At 39.3% G+C, this 19,645-nt stretch overlaps 1 protein-coding gene across 8 annotated transcripts in view; it reads right to left on the bottom strand.

Moving 5' to 3' along the window:
• The window catches only part of LOC136881241 (signal-induced proliferation-associated 1-like protein 2), a 697,164-nt gene that overhangs the window by 69,121 nt on the left and 608,398 nt on the right, over positions 1 to 19,645 (bottom strand). For all 8 annotated transcript variants that reach the window (XM_068229252.1, XM_068229258.1, XM_068229256.1 and 5 more), the window contains exons 6-7: positions 7,637 to 7,788; positions 1,719 to 1,843 (exon numbers count right to left, since the gene is read on the bottom strand). In XM_068229252.1, the coding sequence (XP_068085353.1) occupies positions 1,719 to 1,843; positions 7,637 to 7,788 (277 nt within the window). The remainder of the gene's footprint in view (positions 1 to 1,718; positions 1,844 to 7,636; positions 7,789 to 19,645) is intronic.

The raw sequence follows: 19,645 nt of genomic DNA on the forward strand, positions 1-19,645 counted from the left end.
TGACGGTTGTCACTTTACAAATAAAAGTATTTATAAAATCCTAGAAGGAGGATTTTATAAATACTTTTATTTGTAAAGTCACACAATTTTGAAAACAGCAACAATATCTATTTATAATGTTCAAATGAAGGACAGTTAGCTCGTAAAAGTTATCAAAATTGATATAGTTTGACGGTCTAGAAACATTTTATAACTTTTATAAACTTATAAGGCACACTCTTCAGCATTTGCCAGGTATAATTATCGGAAACAGTACAAAACTATATTCACGCCTACTGACAGCAGAATTTGAACTCACTACCTCCTGAATGCAAGCTGACAAGAACACAACCCATACCATGTATCATCATCAGTGATCTTTTTTTTTTAAAAATTCATTCTGACAAAATGAATTTTATCATTTCTTTGTAAATAAACATAGAACCAAAACAAGTGGTAAGATATCAAGTAGCCACGGAGATTCAAGAGGATTACTGCATAAAATCAAAAAGTTTAGCAAATGGAACAATACGAAGGAGCCATGATCATAAATTTCTACTTTTTAAATCATTGTAAATTAGATAGTTCATTAGCCATCAAGATGCAATAATAATTAAACTAAAACTATGCACCATTTGACTCAATTCGCACACAGATAAGTAGCATACCTACGTTTTTAAGCATTAAGATACAATCATAAACTTTTTCGTCTCCTTGAACTATCTAAAATAAAACAGTATCTAATGAAGCTGAGCAACATACCATTTTCATTCTAAAATCATAACAAATTTTCTACCAGTACCATTTTTATATATACAGTCAAAACCATTTATAGAGACATCTCTTTTAACAACGTATTGGATATAACAATGAAATCTAACGGTCCCGTCCAAATCCTATGTGAAAGCTGTATTTAAAGACTTGCACGTACGACGTCACTTATTACAACATATCGTATAAAACGAGACGTATTATAACCACATTTTCGGAAAAATATATCGGCTATAACGTCCAATGTTGATTTTTGTTTGTTACGTACTTGGCGATTGCTGACAACAATGTAACACTTATTACTGTAGATTTCAAATCTCTCTGTCTATTAAATAGTCAAGGCAAACATCACTGTGAAGACTTTCCAAAGTAAAAGGAAAGTGTTTAATAATGTAGAAAAATCACACATAATACTGCAATTAGACAATTGGAAAACAAACATCAGTATTGCGAAGGATTTGTTTGTATCACACTGAATGATTTCTAAAATTCTGAAGGTCAGAGAGAAAATCCAGTCTCTTTCCAAAGAAAATTATTTAAAAACCAGGCATGCCACAACATCTGAGCACAAAGATATTGAAGAATCTTAACTTAGATGGTTTAAGCAGCAAAGAACAAATAGTGTGCCGATCAATGGACCTATTCTTCAAGTGAAAGCCAATGAAATTTCTCGCAGTCTCATTCCACAAATACTGTTCTATAAATACAGTACTTCTTTCAGTTATGTTTTTTGAAGATTTAACTGAATTCTGTTAAGTAAACATTTAAGTGTGCAGCCTGAAACTTACAGATATGACTTTTTAGCAACAAAACAAAAAACCAGCTTGTGCTACTATTGGCTATAACAACCATTGTTGTTATAATCGTTTTCGACTGTATTAAAAAACCATTGAGGTGTATATTCTCTAATTCGCTGCATTTTAGAACTATAAAAGAACGAAACATTGCTCATGACAGTATATTCTTACCAAGATATCTGCAACTCCGGAGCAACGTACTCGAACACTTCCTTGGCATTCATACTCTTGTTACTGCTAGAGGACTTCAGATTCGGAACTGCATCCTCCAGCACTGACCCTCGCAACGTCAGGAGCTAAAATAAACATTTATCAAGATTAATGACAAGAGGAAAGTACCAAAACAATCCATCCAATCCATCTTTGTCAAAATATAAACAAGCAGAGAAGAAATAATAAAATGCAGTAATAATAACAATGTTACATTTTTACGCCCCAATGAATACTTTCACGGTTTTCAGAGATGCCGAGATGCCAAAATGTTGTCCCGCATGAGTTCTTTTACATTATTAGAAATAATAAATTTAATCTTGATCCGTGATGATTATTACATACAACAAATTCCAACTTGTACGTTTGGTACGTTTCACCTTTCCACCACTTTAAAATCTTATGATTTTCTTAGATTACAATAGCACTGATTTATTTTTATTTTTTAAATCTAATTTTTTAAAATAAAATTTACATTTTTAAAAAATGTTTTAAATTTAAAAAATTAATGCTATTGTAATCTAAGGAATACATAAGATTTTAAAGTTATTTTACATGCCGGTAAATCTACCGACATGAGACTGGCATATTTGAGCACCTTCAAATACCACCAGACTGAGCCAGGATTGCACCTGCCAACTTGGAATCAGAAGGCCAGTGTTGTACTGCCTGAGCTACTCAGCCTGGCAGAAACAACCAAATTAAGTTATAGTTGTTGCTGCTGCTGCTGCTGCTACTGCTGTTTTACCTCCTCTTAGGATTTGAGGTATCGCTGTCATCAACTAAATATAATCGAGTAAAGTAATGATCTATCAACTCGACGGCTCCAAGCATTAACATCGTGAGTCCAAGAATAGCCTACATGAGTTACGATTATCACCACAGCCATTACTTCAACATTTTTCCGCTATATAAAAATGTATCTCCTGCAGCCCAAACTTGCAGCAATAATAGAACTTAATGTCATCTCCCAGGAGAAAGATGGCACATATAAAATTGTAACTGTACTTACAACGTTTGAACAGGGAAAAGTTTCACTGTTAATATTGGAGCCGTCGAACTTTAAAGAACATTCATTCTCACAGCTTTGAGCTCACTGATCAATCTCAAAATAGTACCATAACACAGAGTGTGTTATTATTATTATAATTCTGCATACATCAAACCCACTAACCATAAACAGTATCTACACTATAACAGTTTTCATTCATATCACACGAGACAATCTCTACTATTCAGCCTTGAAATCTGGGGCAAACAGATTACTTTCTACCACCTCTGTTCAAGAAAGGAAGCCGACGAAAATGTACTAATTACCGTGGTATCACACTACTGTCTCATGTCCTGAAAATATTGGAAAAAATAAGAGAGACCAGAATCAGAGATATTGTTGAACCAATTTTGGAAGAAGAGCAGTATGGTTTCAGACCAGGAAGGTCAACTATAGACCTTATATTTGCAATTAGGATGCTAATGGAAAAATACTGGGAGAAGAACAAGCCTTTATTTCTAATATTTTTGGACATTGAGAAAGCATACGATAGTGTACCAAGGGAAAGAATTTGGCAATGCATGAAAGAACTCCAAGTGCGAGACAGCCTCATAGACAAAGTGAAAATGTTGTATAGTGGGAACAGAAGCTGTATTCAAGTAGGATATGGTTTGTCAGACTGGTTTCAAACAAAGAGAGGAGTGCAGAAGGGCAGCTCATTGTCATCACTTCTATTTATTATTGTAATGGATGTAGTAATGAAATCTATTAAAATGAAAAAAATGGAGATATCAAAGCCTTCACATTTGCAGATGATGTTGCAATCTGGAGTGACCCAGAAGAGGAATTGGGAGAGAGAATACAAAGCTGGAATGAGGAGTTTAAGAAATATGGTTTAAACATCAGCAAGACCAAGACGGTAGTGATGAAAGTGTATGGGGAAGGAGCAGAACCAATAGTCATGTTAAATGAAGCTCAACTGGACAGCGTTCCAGTTTTCAAATACTTGGGTAGCGTTATATCAAATGACAACCTAGCAAAACATGAGGTGAACAATCGAATCAATAAGGCAACACAATTTTACCACCAGGTAAGACACCTGCTGTGGGATGAGCAAATACCTATGAAAACAAAAATGACATTGTACAAGTCCTATTATACACCAATTCTTACATACAGTCTCGAAACCACAACACTGACCAACAGAGATAATTCCAAACTTCAGGCAGCTGAAATGAAATTCCTACGCACTATGATCCAGAAAACCAGGAAAGACAAGATTAGGAATGAGAAAATTAGAGAAGAAGTAGGAATAGATGATTCTCTCCTCAATAAGATTCAGATATCAAGACTGAAGTGGTTTGGTCACATGAAGAGGATGCCAGTAAACAGAACTGCAAGGAAGGAATTTGACAGAAAGGTAGAAGGAAGACGACCCGTGGGAAGGTCACGAAGGAAATGGATATAGTTAAGAGCGATGTACTGCTGAGAGGTCATGATTGGGACAAGTTGGTGGAGGAAGAATGGTACAAGGACAGGATGAGATGGAGGAGGCTCATATACCACACCTGGGAAACTGGAGATGGTTTAGGATGATGATGATGATGACTAAAGCCAATGCCTCCTACAATGACAACCTGAGGAAGGACATTACTGTTAAGAGTTTAACCACCCAAATGGTTGACCATCAGATTTCCCAAGCCATTAAGTCTGTCCCTAGACTCCTCAAGTAACCAAACCCAGTACCAGTCATAACTATACTGTATATCATCCTAGTCTTCAACAAGTATTAAACCTTCTCCAGTCCTTCCTCCTACCGAGCTCGATAGCTGCAGTCGCTTAAGTGCGGCCAGTATCCAGTATTCGGGAGATAGTAGGTTCGAATCCCACTGTCGGCAGCCCTGAAAATGGTTTTCCGTGGTTTCCCATTTTCACACCAGGCAAATGCTGGGGCTGTACCTTAATTAAGGCCACGGCCGCTTCCTTCCCACTCCTAGCCCTTCCCTGTCCCGTCGTCGCCATAAGACCTATCTGTGTCGGTGCGACGTAAAGCAACTAGCAAAAAAAAAAAAAAAAAGTCCTTCCTCCACACCCATAATCTTCCAAAACTCCCCAGACATATTCAGGTGCCCACCATACCCTCAAAAATATTCTCACTCATTATGAGCCACACCTGGCTCTCTTCCCTATAAACACATCCACTGTAAGACCTGCATAACTTTCACAAGTGTAGCATCACCAACAAGGTTGTCATGATTGCACTTCATCCAACATTATCTATCACTTTCAATACAGACTCTGCCCAGCTTTGTACAATGGCTTAACTACCACCACTCAAACCAAATGAATATTCAGTCACTGTAGTACCTGCAAAACCCATAACATGTATCTTCCCATCCTCATTTACATCTAGCTACATTAAACCACATTTAATGACTGTTTCACAGTTTAAGTCCTTGTACATTTACTCCCATCTCCTCACCCCCTTACCCTTCAAGATTACAGAGTTGGACATCAAATAGTGCTCAGGTCCAGGGAAGCATCCAGCCTTAACTTAAGATAGCTGCTCCTTTTTTCTATTTTCCAGTCTTGCTTATCCCCCATCCCCTTCACTTTACCTAAAAACAGCATCTACTGGTCATCAATAATCACTACCATTCTTTTTCCATTCTCCGCTGACAAAGACTGCAGCCACAAATTTTAGATTTACGTGTTCCTTTTATGTGTACTATAAACGGTGCTTACACAGGAAGTCTCTGTTCTCCATCTGTCTCCTGTTAGCTTTCTTACCTGATGTTTAAGTTGACATAGGTCTAATACATGAATAGTAAAAACATAAGTAATTTTTTAATGAACGTAGGTTCATTCTCATTCTGTTAAAATAAATAAATAAATATGTGAACTGGATTACCACTCATATATATTTAACTAATCCAAGCTTTCTGCCAAATTAAATGGGCCTTCATCAGGGCACGTGAAGGTTTGCCTCTGACAGTGAGCAAAGAAATTCTTGGAAGGAACGTGGAAGTCATGAACATACTATCCATGGCCCCCCCCCCACTAACTGGACTCAGGGATTGTCACGCTGTGCTGTGTTGGTTGGGAGGGAAGTTAATGATTCACCACCCTCTGTCGACAGTTTCTTGAGTGCGTCGCACTGTGCCATTGCGATGTTATGCATGTATTTCTGTAGTACAGGTCTCCATGTATTTGATAACTTGAAGCCGTCTTCTCTGTTGATATGATTTGGGAGCAGCTCTATCTCTATGGATTCCCTTACACGTCGAGCATAGAAGTCTTTTACAGGCGCAATTACCTTCGCCTGGTCAAAGAGGATTACATGGTCTGTACTGTAGAAATGTTTTGCTATGGCAAACTGGCTTATTGCATTTTCCGTGGAGGATGAAAGAGTGACATTCTTGACTGACCTGATGTGTTCTTTCACCCTGGTGCTAACAAGCCTTTCTGTCATGCTAATATACGAGCAATCACAACAACAAGGAACTTCATAGACGCCTGGTGTTTCAAGAGGTGGTTTTTCTTTGACTGGTCAAAACAGGGATTTGAGCTTCCAGTCTGTGGTGAAAACTGGAATTATGTTGTACTTCCTAAGAATGTGCCCTATTCTGTCAGTTATACATGCCACATAAGGAAGGAATACTTTTTTCTGTAGTCCTGGTTTGTACTATCCCTGTTAGGCTCCCTGATCTTCACAGCTCGTGCTATGTCTCGTGACGTATAGTTGTTTATCTTCACGAATGTTGTCAGTTCTCTTAATGCTCTTGAACGATTATCAGTGTCTGCAACGTTATTCACCCTAGTAAATAACATTCAAAGGAGAGCTTGCTTTTTGGCAGGGGTGGTGGTGTGAGGACTTATGAAGGTATCTTTCAGAATGTGTAGGCTTCTTGTACATTGCGTGGCCTAGTGTACCATCAGTCTTCTTGTATTCCAACACATCAAGAAAAGGTAATTTACCTTCATTTTCTACTTCCACTGTGGACTTGATATTTCTGTTAATGGAATTTAGGTGCTCCAAAAATTCATTTAATCCCTTCCATGTGGCTAGACCAAAAATGTGTAATTTGGCAGAAGGCTTGGCTCAGTTAAATATATATAAGTGGCTTTAATCCAGTTCACATATTTATTTCTTTATTTTAATAAGTAATTTTTATTTATAATCTTTGTTCATAATTTTGGAACATTTTTGTATGTTCTATACCTTTACTGGTGAGACCAGCTATTTACAGTGCATGTCTTCTCTGGTATGGGCTACATCAAATTTGTTACTTTCATTGACCTGTTTCAGTCTTATCCTTGGCTTTGACAATATGAAAGTGACTGAAGTATGAGAGATCCTAGTAATGCCATTCCTTACGCAGCCAGAACGCTGCTATGAATGGTATATTAATGTTGCTCATAGGGTTGGTTAGTGCATGCATTTCAGTGGGCCTAGAAGACTGATATGGAATAGCAACTTCTGGCAGGTGAGGAAAACAACAGGAAACTACCTCACTCCTTAGTGGCTGTTGTAGTAGTAGCAGTAGTAGTACTACATATTATGTTCAAATATGTAATTAAATATATATCATTCACACCGACAAAATCTAAAATTTGCAATACCTAATGCCACCTCTTTTCACTTTTGACTCAGTTAATTAACTGTCTGTTAGATTCTTCAGTCCGTTTTTTTTTTTTAATAGAGGTTTTCTCTTTCAGATAGTTTATAATTTTATATATTCAAAATTAGTTTTGGCAGACTGAAGTAACTAAGAGTTACTTTTTTGCATTAAAAATTTAATAAATTACTAATGTTATATTTGTTTCATGAAATCAATATATATATATATTTTTTTATTTTTGTTCTATTTTATTTTTTTATACTAACTTCACTAGTTCGGATGAGCAGTCTATACTGGTGAACTTGACCGGTGTTTGCACTGCTGTCACTTTGTCCAGTACAGCGGTCAATACGCTCCCTCCTGATGCTCACTGCTACAGGTCCCAGGTTCTCATCCATACCAAACCAGTTCTGATGGTCTGAAACAATTTGAGAGCATATTTTATTTTACTCTAAGTGGAACTGTGTGACAAGTTATTTTTTTTTTCTCACAATGAATGAAGATAAACACTGACACTTTACAAAGGAAAAAATTAAATGTATCCTCCTAATTCAATACAAAACATAATTCCATCATTAGGTGGAGCAATAAAATTCAAACATGTTTTGACTCATTTGAGCCATCTTCAGTGAAATAAGGGGGTTTCAAGTAATCTACATAATACAAGCTAAAAATGTGATAAAAACACAATGAAGGAACAAATGACAAAACAAAAGAGACAAACAGAAATAAAAACATTAACAATATACAATATTTACATCACTAGATGGAGCAATAAATAACTCGCTGAGACAAACTGAGAGAAAAAAGGTTAATATAGAACATAATTTAATCCAAAAAACGTGCTAAACCTAAGAAGAAAAGAAAAGAAATGATACAGACGGAAACAAAACAATAAGTGCTAATAGTGAGGCTGCGGACCTCTTAGACTAAAAATTGTTTAGTTTGATAACAGTTCAAAAACAGGAGGAAATCACTGTGTTGAAAATTCAGGCTGAGAGTCTGTCTTTGTAGAAACACCATCGCACGAATGGCTAGGAGGGGAGCGAAAAAGTTTGAGAGGAGACAACGTGCCAGGTGAAATGTATATGATTCTAATATCTTGTAATAATAATAAACACTGACAATCAATGCTACATATTCTTGGGATATAATACCATTTACTGGTCTATCTTACATGTCTTTCATCTCACAAGGAAACTGTATGACCAGATAGAATTGCACGACACTCGAGTGAATGATCAGTTATCACATCCTAACTTTAGCCCTCATGGAGTTGCCCGCTCATTTGTAACTTCAGTCACCGTGCAGAGTGCTGACTACACCCCAACTCTCATTTCACAGTACTACTTATACATTTTAAAAATTCCAAAATAATATGTTATTATGTGTAATATATATTTACAATACAGACTAGCATATGAAAATCATTAAATGTATAACAAAGATCTACAAAGGGCCAAGCACATGAAAATAATATGATTTCTTAATTTATGCCTTTCAGTAGAAAAGAAGCCAATATATGAACATTTTTGAATTCCACCCAATGTTTCTGTTATCAAATTCGAGTAAAGACATGTACGAATGCACTCAACATACTGCGATGTTTGCAAAATAAAAATCATGAAAGATTCAGTCGAATGGATTTATATGCAATGCAATCTAATACCTAAATGAAGTCAAATCAGGGGTTTCATGATGATTTTAAAGGAAAATAACCGATGGCACACCAAACGGTAAAAGATTTTTTTAAATTTGCTTTACATCGCACCAACACAGATAGGTCTTATGGCGACGATGAAGCAGGAAGGGGCTAGGAGTGGGAAGGAAGCGGCCATGGCCTTAATTAAGGTACAGACCCAGCATTTGCCTGGTGTGAAAATGGGAAACCACGGAAAACCATCTTCAAGACTGCCAACAGTAATGGACACGCTACTCTGTGAAGGTTTGCCATCCCTGCTTTCTAGGGCATCCTGTGCATCGTGATTGTTCCGGAGCTCGTTCTCGGATGTTTATCGCCTTACTAGGTCATCGGCACCAGTTACTTTCGCCACTTTTTTCCGAATGGTCATTGGTAGGCTTTCAGTATAGACTCTTCTATGCACTGTGAGATTCACTAATTCTCTCCCAAGTTCACACAGGAATATACGTCTTACAAGTTTTTTTTCCTCAGCTGTTTGAAGAAAATATGATCTGCGTGTCAATTCTTACAATGTCAACAATTCTGAAGAATACTGATAAACACCTGCTAGCATCAGAAAATCAATCACACATTTTATTTCAGATTCATCGGTATGCTGAGCATCGCGATCTATCGAGTAATTTCCAGCAATAATGTCAATGTAAATGTTTGTGAAGTTGGTAGAATAATACACAGTTCAAAAAAAATAGGGGAACATGTTTCGTAACGTCTGGTGTGAACGTTAATTTGGTAGATGGGGTTCCAATGGTCGTACAGCATACCTTGATACATTGAGACCTTAGCTTCTCAGGGTATGTCAAATCGAAGTTATACTTCATCTGTAGGCGTAGCCATGCATTAAACTGTCAGGTGACCCCTCAAAACAAAGTGAATAGCGGTGAGTCCGTGTGTCGTTGTGAGGTACACAGACTACTGTGGTCATTTGAGCACGTTCTACGTCAACCAGCACATCCCATGAGACATCTTAATGAAGTTCAAGTCGCAAGGGCCGTCACTTTGATCCAGGAAGGATGAACTTTTCGTCGTGTTGCTGTGAATCTCCATGTCTCTCCGTCAGTTATTCGCCGCTTGTGGAATCGCTACAGTGAGACAGGCCAATTCACAAGGAGGCTTGGACAAGGTCGTGGACGCATGACAACCTCAAAGGATGACCGATATCTGACCATCTGTGCGTTGCGGCGTCGTTCAGCAACTGCCAGAGAACTGCAACAAGACCTCAGGAGAGTCACAGTGTTAAGAGAAGTGTCCTTACCACTCAACCGTCCTGTTCGAGTATCCCGTTTAACGCAGCAACATCGCGCAGCTCGCCTTCTGTTTGCCCGTACCCACGTCAACTGGTAACTTCGCCAATGGGGACCTGTGTTGTTCACAGACGAGTCCAGATTTCCCCTGACACAGTGTGATGGATGTCAACATGTATGGATACGCCGTGATGAGCTGTACATGCCAAATGTTGTCCAGGAAGGCGACCGATTCGGACAAGGTTCTGTGATGGTGTGGTGTGGCATCACTATTTATGGTCGTACGGATCATGTCGTCGTCCGTGGTAATCTTACCGCTGCAGGGAACATCGAGCAGATACTGCTACAACATGTGTTGGTTGCTACATACGGTGTTGGCCCTGAATTCGTACTCATGCACGACAATGTTAGGGCTCATGTAGCGCGCATAACCAGAGCTGACTTGCGAGAACTGGACATTCAAGAGATGGAATGGCCAGAATGAGTCCCGACCTTAATCCCATCGAGCATGTGTGGGATAGGCTTGACAAAAGAGTTCGTGGGAGTCCTGTTCCACCACAGACTCTCCAAGACCTCGAACAGGCTCTCATTGAAGTTTGGGACCTGATACCGCAACGTGACCTCCGTAGACTTATACGGAGCATGCCACGTAGGTGCCAAACTGTGATAAATGCTCGTGGAAGAAAAACACCATACTGAAGCTCTCCAACTGTTATAAAAATCCACCCTGGAGGACTGTTACCACTTTCTTTTCGCCCCTATTTGGACATTTTCGTTTGTGTTCTGAAACTAAACGCGAATCCATCGCTGTTCGTTTGTGTACTTCATCGGTAAAGAATAACGGTTTAGTTGGTAATATACCTGGGTGAGAGGTATTATTTTGTGGAGCATAGCATACGTTCAAAAACATGTTCCCCTAATTCTTTTGAACTGTGCAGTTCTGATCATTGTACCACCCACGAATAGCGGAAAACACTCGAGCACTGACATAATACTTTTACCACGGGCTTTTACACTATGTTTTGTTGACGCGTCCGAACGTTCCTTAGAATAGGATCTTTCTTTCAGTTAGTTTTTCTTTATTCAAGTAATTATTTCCACCTTCATGTGAACTGAATTGGTATTACTTTGTTCGCCATTATCTTCTTCACTATCAGTCTCTCTATAACTGTTTTAGGTAAGTTCCTCACAACTGTAACGTTCTTCGGGATCTGATTCATTGAAATCTGCCTCACAACTGTAATCTTATAAAAGATCCCGTTTTCTAGACTCCTGTCTTTCATAGCTACACATTTTCACCACTCAAGCGAGAAATAAGCACTGAGCCAGAAATGTGGTCGCGCGAGGGTATGACTACAGTACATCCCATGTGCTAAGGGCTGTCACAGCAATCTGATGATAAGCATTCGATCAACCCAAGGTCAAGGTCACTCTGAGAATATAAGAGATTACAGCAGGCTAAATTAACTCGATCCCAAATGTACAAATGTACGTGGGGGTGTTAACACCCCGCGCGACTCTTTCAGGGTTAATGGTATAATACAATGGTGTGTGGCCTTCAGAGAGGCCTGATACACGTCATTCGAGTTGCTTCATAGGCGACTGGTGCATCTGTGAGCATGGGGCGCTACCTACGATACAAGCATGTTTTATTTTTTTACACTCAGCTATACATCGCACCGACACAGTTATGGTGACGATGGGATAGAAAAGGCTTTAGGAGTGAATGCGGTTAGGAGCGCGCAGCTGTGAGCTCGCATTCGGGAGATAGTGGGTTCGAACCCCACTGTTGGCAGCCCTGAAGATGGTTTTCCATGGTTTCCCATTTTCACACCAGGCAAATGCTGGGGCTGTACCTTAATTAAGGCCACGGCCGCTTCCTTCCCATTCCTAGGCCTTTCCTGTCCCATCGTCGCCATAAGACCTATCTGTGTCGGTGCGACGTAAAGCAAATAGCAAATAGCAAATAATAATAATAATAATAATAATAATAATAATAATAATAATAATAATAATAATAATAATAATAATAATAATAATAATAATTTTGCCCTAAAAATCAACAGTTACGTAGCTCCGATAGCTCGGTTTTCAATGTACATAAAACACTTTATACAAAAAAATATTGACAGCACAAACAGAATTTCACACTCTATAAATAATTTTACTAACGTGTACAGTAATACACAACCGTATGCCCTTTCTGACGACAACCTCATCAGAGGAGTTAATGAGACGAAACGAATTGCGTTATATATGATAGTAGGAAAGGAATTACAATGGAAGCTAAAATATTATGTACCATGTACCTTGGTCATCTGCATATAAGCACGTGTATGCTATTAATATGATGTATAAATTAATATTTAATTTTCACGACCCCCATTATACTCGAAATACACTTATACAACATCTTATTATTATTATTATTATTATTATTAATAATAATAATAATAATTTAAATCGTATCCTCGTCCCGAGGTGGTGCACTTCTTTTCAAGCACATCCGCGTGAGCTGCATGTACCATTTAACCATATACCAGTCCTCCTGCCACTCTTAAATCTCTGGCAGTGCCGGAAATCGAACCTGGGCTTCCGAGGATGACATAATAATAATAATAATAATAATAATAATAATAATAATAATAATAATAATAATAATAATAATAATAATAATAATAATAATAATATGGCGTAGGGTTGTGGCGACCCCATCGCCCAGTGTGAAACCACTGCAATCAGCCACCCGAGTATTGGTGGGAAAACCATAACCTTTTGGGTTAGGAGGAAATGCCTACCCACAGCCACGAACATCTCGAGGCACCTCTCGATCTCAACAATCGAGGTGTATTTTCGTGATCTTTCCCAAAAGATCACCACTAGTTGTATTTTCAACTTGTAACCCTAGCATGATGGAACACACGCTACCAATGCAACTACCCCAGGCCCCGGACGCAGGTCCGGTTTCTCCCGATCGTCGGATTCTGGGGGATCGGGAACAACATGCTTCTGAGAAGAATCGGAGCTTCTCATAATCTCTTCACCCCCAAAAAAGGAACTTCCTTGGTACTATTAACATCAACACACTGCTGAAAACTGGAAAGCTTAAACAACTGACTGACGCCCTGGACAAATTTGATATTCAAATCCTAGCGATCGAAGAAACCAGATTTCAAGATGAAAACCACTTTGACTCTGAAAACTTCAGGATATTTAAGGGTAACCCAGCAATAAATATCAAAGGGAATTTATTAATACTTGGGACGGCCTTTGCAGTAAGGAAAACCATCTTAGATTCAGTCATCGACTTTACATCACCATGTGAAAGAATCTCAGTGCTTACAGTGAAATCAAGCAACAAAGCATATGCCTTGATAAATGCCCATGCCCCCACTACCATAGACAATAAGAAAAATCCTCAGAAAGTAGAAGACTTTTGGGAACTGCTTGAAGAAACTACTAGCAAGATCCCTAACCATCAAGTTAAAATCTTATTAGGGGATTTCAATGCACAGGTTGGCAGAGAGAAGAAATACAGATCAATCGTAGGACTTCATCCTGCACATCGGTGGACTAATAAGAATAGAGAACGTCTAATAAGCTTTTGTACATCATTCATGCTGAGACTCATGTCCACGCACTTTATGAGACCTTTACATAAAAAGAAAACTTGGAGATCACCTAACCCATTACTAGGGGAATTCCAGATTGATCATGTTGCTATTTCCGTAAGAGATTCAGAATGTTAAAGTACGGAAGGGAGTCGTCGATTCGAATCACTGCCTTACGCAAATCAAGGTTAGGTTCCAACCAAACAGATCCAGACCAAAAGGCAACCGATTTCCAAGAGTGGATCCGGACTGTTTGAGGAAGAACGCCGACGTTTTCGTACGTGACATACACGATCAAGATCCTAAGGTGTGGCCAGACATTCGCAACACATTATAATCATCAGCAATGAAATTCGGACAGCCACCCAGGAAACGTAAACACAGATGGTTGAACACAACCTGTGATGAAGCTATCAATGACAGAATCAAAGCATGGAATCATTGGAACGGACACCGAACAGTCGACAGATGGCAGAATTTCCTTAAGACTCAAAAACTGACCTCAAAAACAATCCGCCGCGAAAAACGTACATACGAGAAAAACAGACTCGCAGAGATATAACAGGATTTCCAGAAAAACAACACTCGGAGTTTCTACAAGACATTTCGTGAGGACTTATCAGGGTAAAAACCACCAACATGAAGTTTCCGTCGACCTAACGGATCAATAGAGACAAACAGTAAAGAGAACAGCAAGATACTGGCTGACTATTTACAAAATCTACTGAACTGCGATCCACCAATTGAAAGACTACAGTTTGAAAGACCTCCACCAAACCCAGATTCACAGCCCCCAACAACTCAAGAAATAAATGAGATAATCCAATCTCTCAAAAATAATACAGCCCCTGGGAACGATGGCATAACTGCAGACATGTTGAAAATAGGAGGAGATGACCTCATCAGAAGAATTCATACACTCTTAACAGAAACATGGGAGAGACCATGATGATGCCGAAGGACTGGAAGAATGCCATTATCCATCCTTTAAATAAGAAAGGCGATCGAGCGGACCCCAACAACTACAGAGGCATATCCCTTTTACCAGTTATATACAAGGTTCTAACTAAAGCGCTATTAAACAGAGTAGAACAACAAACAGATCATTTGATTGGTGAATACCAAGCAGGCTTCAGAAAAGGTAGACCGTGTTCTGAGCAAATTTGGAGTCTGAAGACGATATTAAGGACACGCCGCAGTACCACCACATTTGTCACCTTTGTGGACTTTAAGAAGGCGTATGACTCTATCGACAGACAAACTGTTGTGGACACCCTAGGAGAGCTCAGTATGGACAATAAGACCACAGAATTAATCCGCCAGGCTCTCACAGACACAACATCTCAAGTGAAGTTTCTAGGTGAACTATCAGAGCCTTTTGAAGTGCATACAGGAGTTCGACAAGGAGATGGCCTCTCCCCAACCTTTTAACTTAGTGTTAGACAAAGTCATCAGGGAATGGGGAAAAGAAATCCAAGGTATAAACATTGGTACTCGGGGACAAAGAATTAATGTGAAGTGCCTAGCTTTTGCTGATGATCTAGCTATCTTTACCAAGACTAGTGAAGAGACCAGGTATGCCATTGAGAAGTTACATGAGATAGCATCAAAGACAGGCCTCCAAATATCGAATGAGAAGACTCATATCATGGCTAATGGACACCAGAATATCCAAAGATCCCCACTACAGACAAATTATGGAATAATCACACAGGTCCCTTCCTTCAAATATCTAGGAGAAATCATTGTACCATCCGGATTGGACAGGAAATCTAATTTAGAAAGAGCCACCAAACTCCTGAAAGCATACTGAATAACATGGAATAACATGAAACCACTACAATAAAAGAGTGATGTCACGAAATGCAAAACTTCGGCATTACAAGACTGTTGTTCTTCCGGAAGCCTTGTATGCCTCAGAAACCACATCCCTAGGAGGCCACTCTAAAATTGATGAAATTGAAAAACAAGAACGAAAAATTCTTAGGAAAATATATGGCCCGTTCATGTAAATGGTACATGGATCAAAAGGAATCGACAAGTTCACCGTTACCGTACGCAGGAGACGACTGAAATTCTATGGCCACATCTGTAGAATGGACGACACTAGATATGCAAAAAACTGCTTGGTATAATTAAATCAAAGAAGGTCAAAATAAGCTGATTAGAGGAAATAAAGCAGGACTTTAAAAAAATGAATATCACAGAAGATATCATCAGGGATCGCAAGGGTTTTGGGAATCTGGTTGCAAAGCACACGTTCACGGAAAAGGCTAAACGAACCACAGGGAAGCAATGGACAGAAGAACGCAAGAAACAGCATAACGAGTTCATGAAGAGATTTTGGGAGGAGAAGAAGAAAGGAAAACCATCATCAAGCTAACAAGTTCCAACGCGCTCTGTAAACGGGCATAACGAAGAAAGAATAATAATAATAATACCAGAAAATTGGACAAACGCCCTCCTCGTTCCACTTCACAAAAAAGGTGACCGAACAGATGTGCAAGTCACATACAAAATCCTCTCTGCAGTCCTCCTCCAAAGAACACAGGAACAACTAGAACCACTCATAGGCGAATACCAAGCGGGCTTCAGGCCCCACAGATCCTGTGCAGAACAGATACTCAACCTGAAAACCATCTTGAAACTACGACACACAAGAAAACAACCCACAATCTGCACCTTCGTGGACTTCCAGAAAGCATACGACTCCACTGACCGGCAATCTCTCTTCCAAACACTGAGTGAGTACGGACTGGACAACAAGACTCAAAAAATCATCAGACTAACTCTCACCAACACAACCTCCTAAGTAAAATTCATGGGAAATATATCTGAAAAATGTCAGATGAAAACCGGTGTCCGACAAGGAGATGGACTTTCCCCACTACTCTTTAACATAGCCCTGGACAAAGTCATGAGAGAATGGGAACAAGCTCTAAAAGCTCAAGGAAATTGGCAACCATGAAGTATGACAAGAAGACATGTAAAAATCTCCTGTATCGCTTTCGCAGATGATCTCGCTATCCTTGCAACAAACGTACAACAGGCAATCAGCCAAATCGAAACTCTCAAGAAATGCTCAGAAAAATTCGGCCTACAAATCTCCTTCTCAAAAACCAAGGTCATGTGCAACCACTGCAGCCTCCAGAATTTGAACACGAAATTTGGCACAATCGAAAAAGTAACCGAGTTCCGATATCTCGAAGATATTATAGTACCAACAGGAAAAGAACAGAAGGCCCTCGAGGTCCGCATCCAGTAAATGAAGAGAGCCCTCGGCCGAACGCAAAATATTTACAACAAAAAATGCCTTTCAATCTTCACCAAAATTCGACATTACAACACTGTGATCAAACCTGAAATACTATACGCGAGTGAAACACTGGATCTCCACAAGAAAACAGTACTCGAAGACATCCTGAAAGAGGAACGTAAAATCATCAGAAAAATTCTCGGCCCAAAACTGACTGACGAAGGATATAGACTGCAATCTCGTACAAAAACCGAGGAGCTCTCAAACCTTGCGGCCGACATCAGAAAAAGACGCCTGAAATTTTACGGACACATCAAACGCCTTCCAGAAAACAGACTGACAAGAATCTTACTTGAGGCAACAGAAAACATCAAAACAAATAGGTGGACAACGGAAATCCGCCAAGACCTGGAAAAATCAGGAATCAAAGTGGCCGACATCGCTAACCGAACCTGCTACAGAACGAAAATCAACAAGTGGGAAGTAGAGTCAGAGAGAAACCACAAGAAGAAGACAGGAGCTAAGTGGACAGAAGAACGAAGAACCACGATGAGAGAAAAACTGAAGGCTGCCTGGCAAAGAAGGAAATGCACAACTTCTAAGTGAGCTTTGCGTGATCCGTTTTCTGGTCTTTTTCGCATCTAATAATAATAATAATGGAAAACGGCACAATTTCACAGGTGCCCTCCTTCAAATACCTTGGAGAAATTATACTACCATTAGGATTAGACAGTAGTGTAGAAAGAAACACCAAACTACATAAGGCATACAGACTGACGTGGAATTACTACAACAAAAGAGTCATATCGCGAAATGCAAAATTACGACACTACAAGACAGTTGTATTGCCCGAAGCTTTATATGCCTCAGAAACCATATGCTTAGGTGGTCACTCTAAAATTACAGAAATTGAAAAGCAGGAGCGGAAAATTCTCAGGAAAATTTATGGTCCTACGAGAGAAAATGGAATGTGGATTAAGAGGAGAACAGCGGACCTCTACTCCTTCACCGACAGGTTTACTGATGCCGTACGGAAAAGGCGCCTTAATTTATATGGCCATATCTACAGAATGAACAGCGACAGACTAACCAAAAGATTATTCAAAGTAATCAACTCAAAGAAGGTCAAAATAAAATGGCTAGAAGAAACTAAGGCATACCTCCAAGAAATAAATATCACAGACGACATCATGGAAAATCGTGGATCTTTTAGAACAAAAGTAGCCAATCATAAATTTAGGGAGAAACCAAAAAAGACAACTGGTAGAAAGTGGTCGACAGAACGCAAGATGCAACACAGTGCATTCATGAAGAGATTTTGGGAGGATAAGAAGGCACAAACCATCAAAACAAGTTCAAACGCGCTCTATGAATGGCCATAACGAAGAAAGAATAATAATAATAATAATAATAATAATAATAATAATAATAATAATAAAACCGGTAATAACATAGTCTAAGCCATCATGTTGCAGAAATGTTTAACACCATTTAGACTCCCTCCATATCAATTTAAACATTCCGTTTTATTCCTCTAGATGGCAGAGAAACCGGGACTCTTTAATACTGTCGGGTAAAGATCAAATATGTCACCAGATAACTTTTACGAGTGACGAATTAAGCCTTTCCCGTCCTTCGAAAAACGAGACGACTTCTGCTGGGTTTGAACTCGTTATCTTGGGATGCGGAGGCAGCAATCCACAGAGGGAGCTATCAACACACAGAATTCTGATAGTTATGAATAAATAGTGGGAAGGGGAAAGATAGCGGGGGAGGTGGGGAAAGGAGGATTAAAACACTGACGAACTAATATGCGGTTTGCTTCTACCATGAGATTACTACTAACCCAGTTGCTCATGAGTTTTCTGAACAATAGTAATACTTTGTGCTATGAACTGTAGTTTGCATAACAGAACTGTCTCCCATTATCTACAATTTACTTGAACGCACAATGGAAAGGGAGCCACCACCCCTCCGTTATTAGGAAACTTGTACAATGGACAATTGGTTGTAAGTGCGAGTGTGTGGGAGCTTGGAGTTTAATCAATTGATGTGTGAAGACAATGCGAAGCGTGCCCAATAAGCTAGAGATTTATGGCTCCTTATTATTATTATGTTGAGTGAGCAGTACTTTCCTTTTATTGTTTCTAGGGATATTTTTGGTCGTCAATTCTGCGGATTCAGCAGGCACAGGACGTACAGAACCCAACGGGTTTAGCATCGGATTAGTGTCTCGTCTACGGGAAGTGGAAACCAGCGAAAAGCGACGAATCGAGGAGTTAGTCCGACCAAGAAGATAGGTTAAATGTCGGCCATAAGAAGCGGCATTACTAATCAAATCAGTGTGGGTGCGGATTATTGTACACATTGCCGGATCTAGAACAAGAAAGTTGTTTTGCCCCTGCCGGAAGCTTTATACACCTCAGAATCCGTATCCCTTGAAGGTCACTCTAAAATTATAGAAA

Source organism: Anabrus simplex, chromosome 9, assembly GCF_040414725.1.
Source record: "Anabrus simplex isolate iqAnaSimp1 chromosome 9, ASM4041472v1, whole genome shotgun sequence".
In the NCBI taxonomy this organism is placed as follows: domain Eukaryota; kingdom Metazoa; phylum Arthropoda; class Insecta; order Orthoptera; family Tettigoniidae; genus Anabrus; species Anabrus simplex.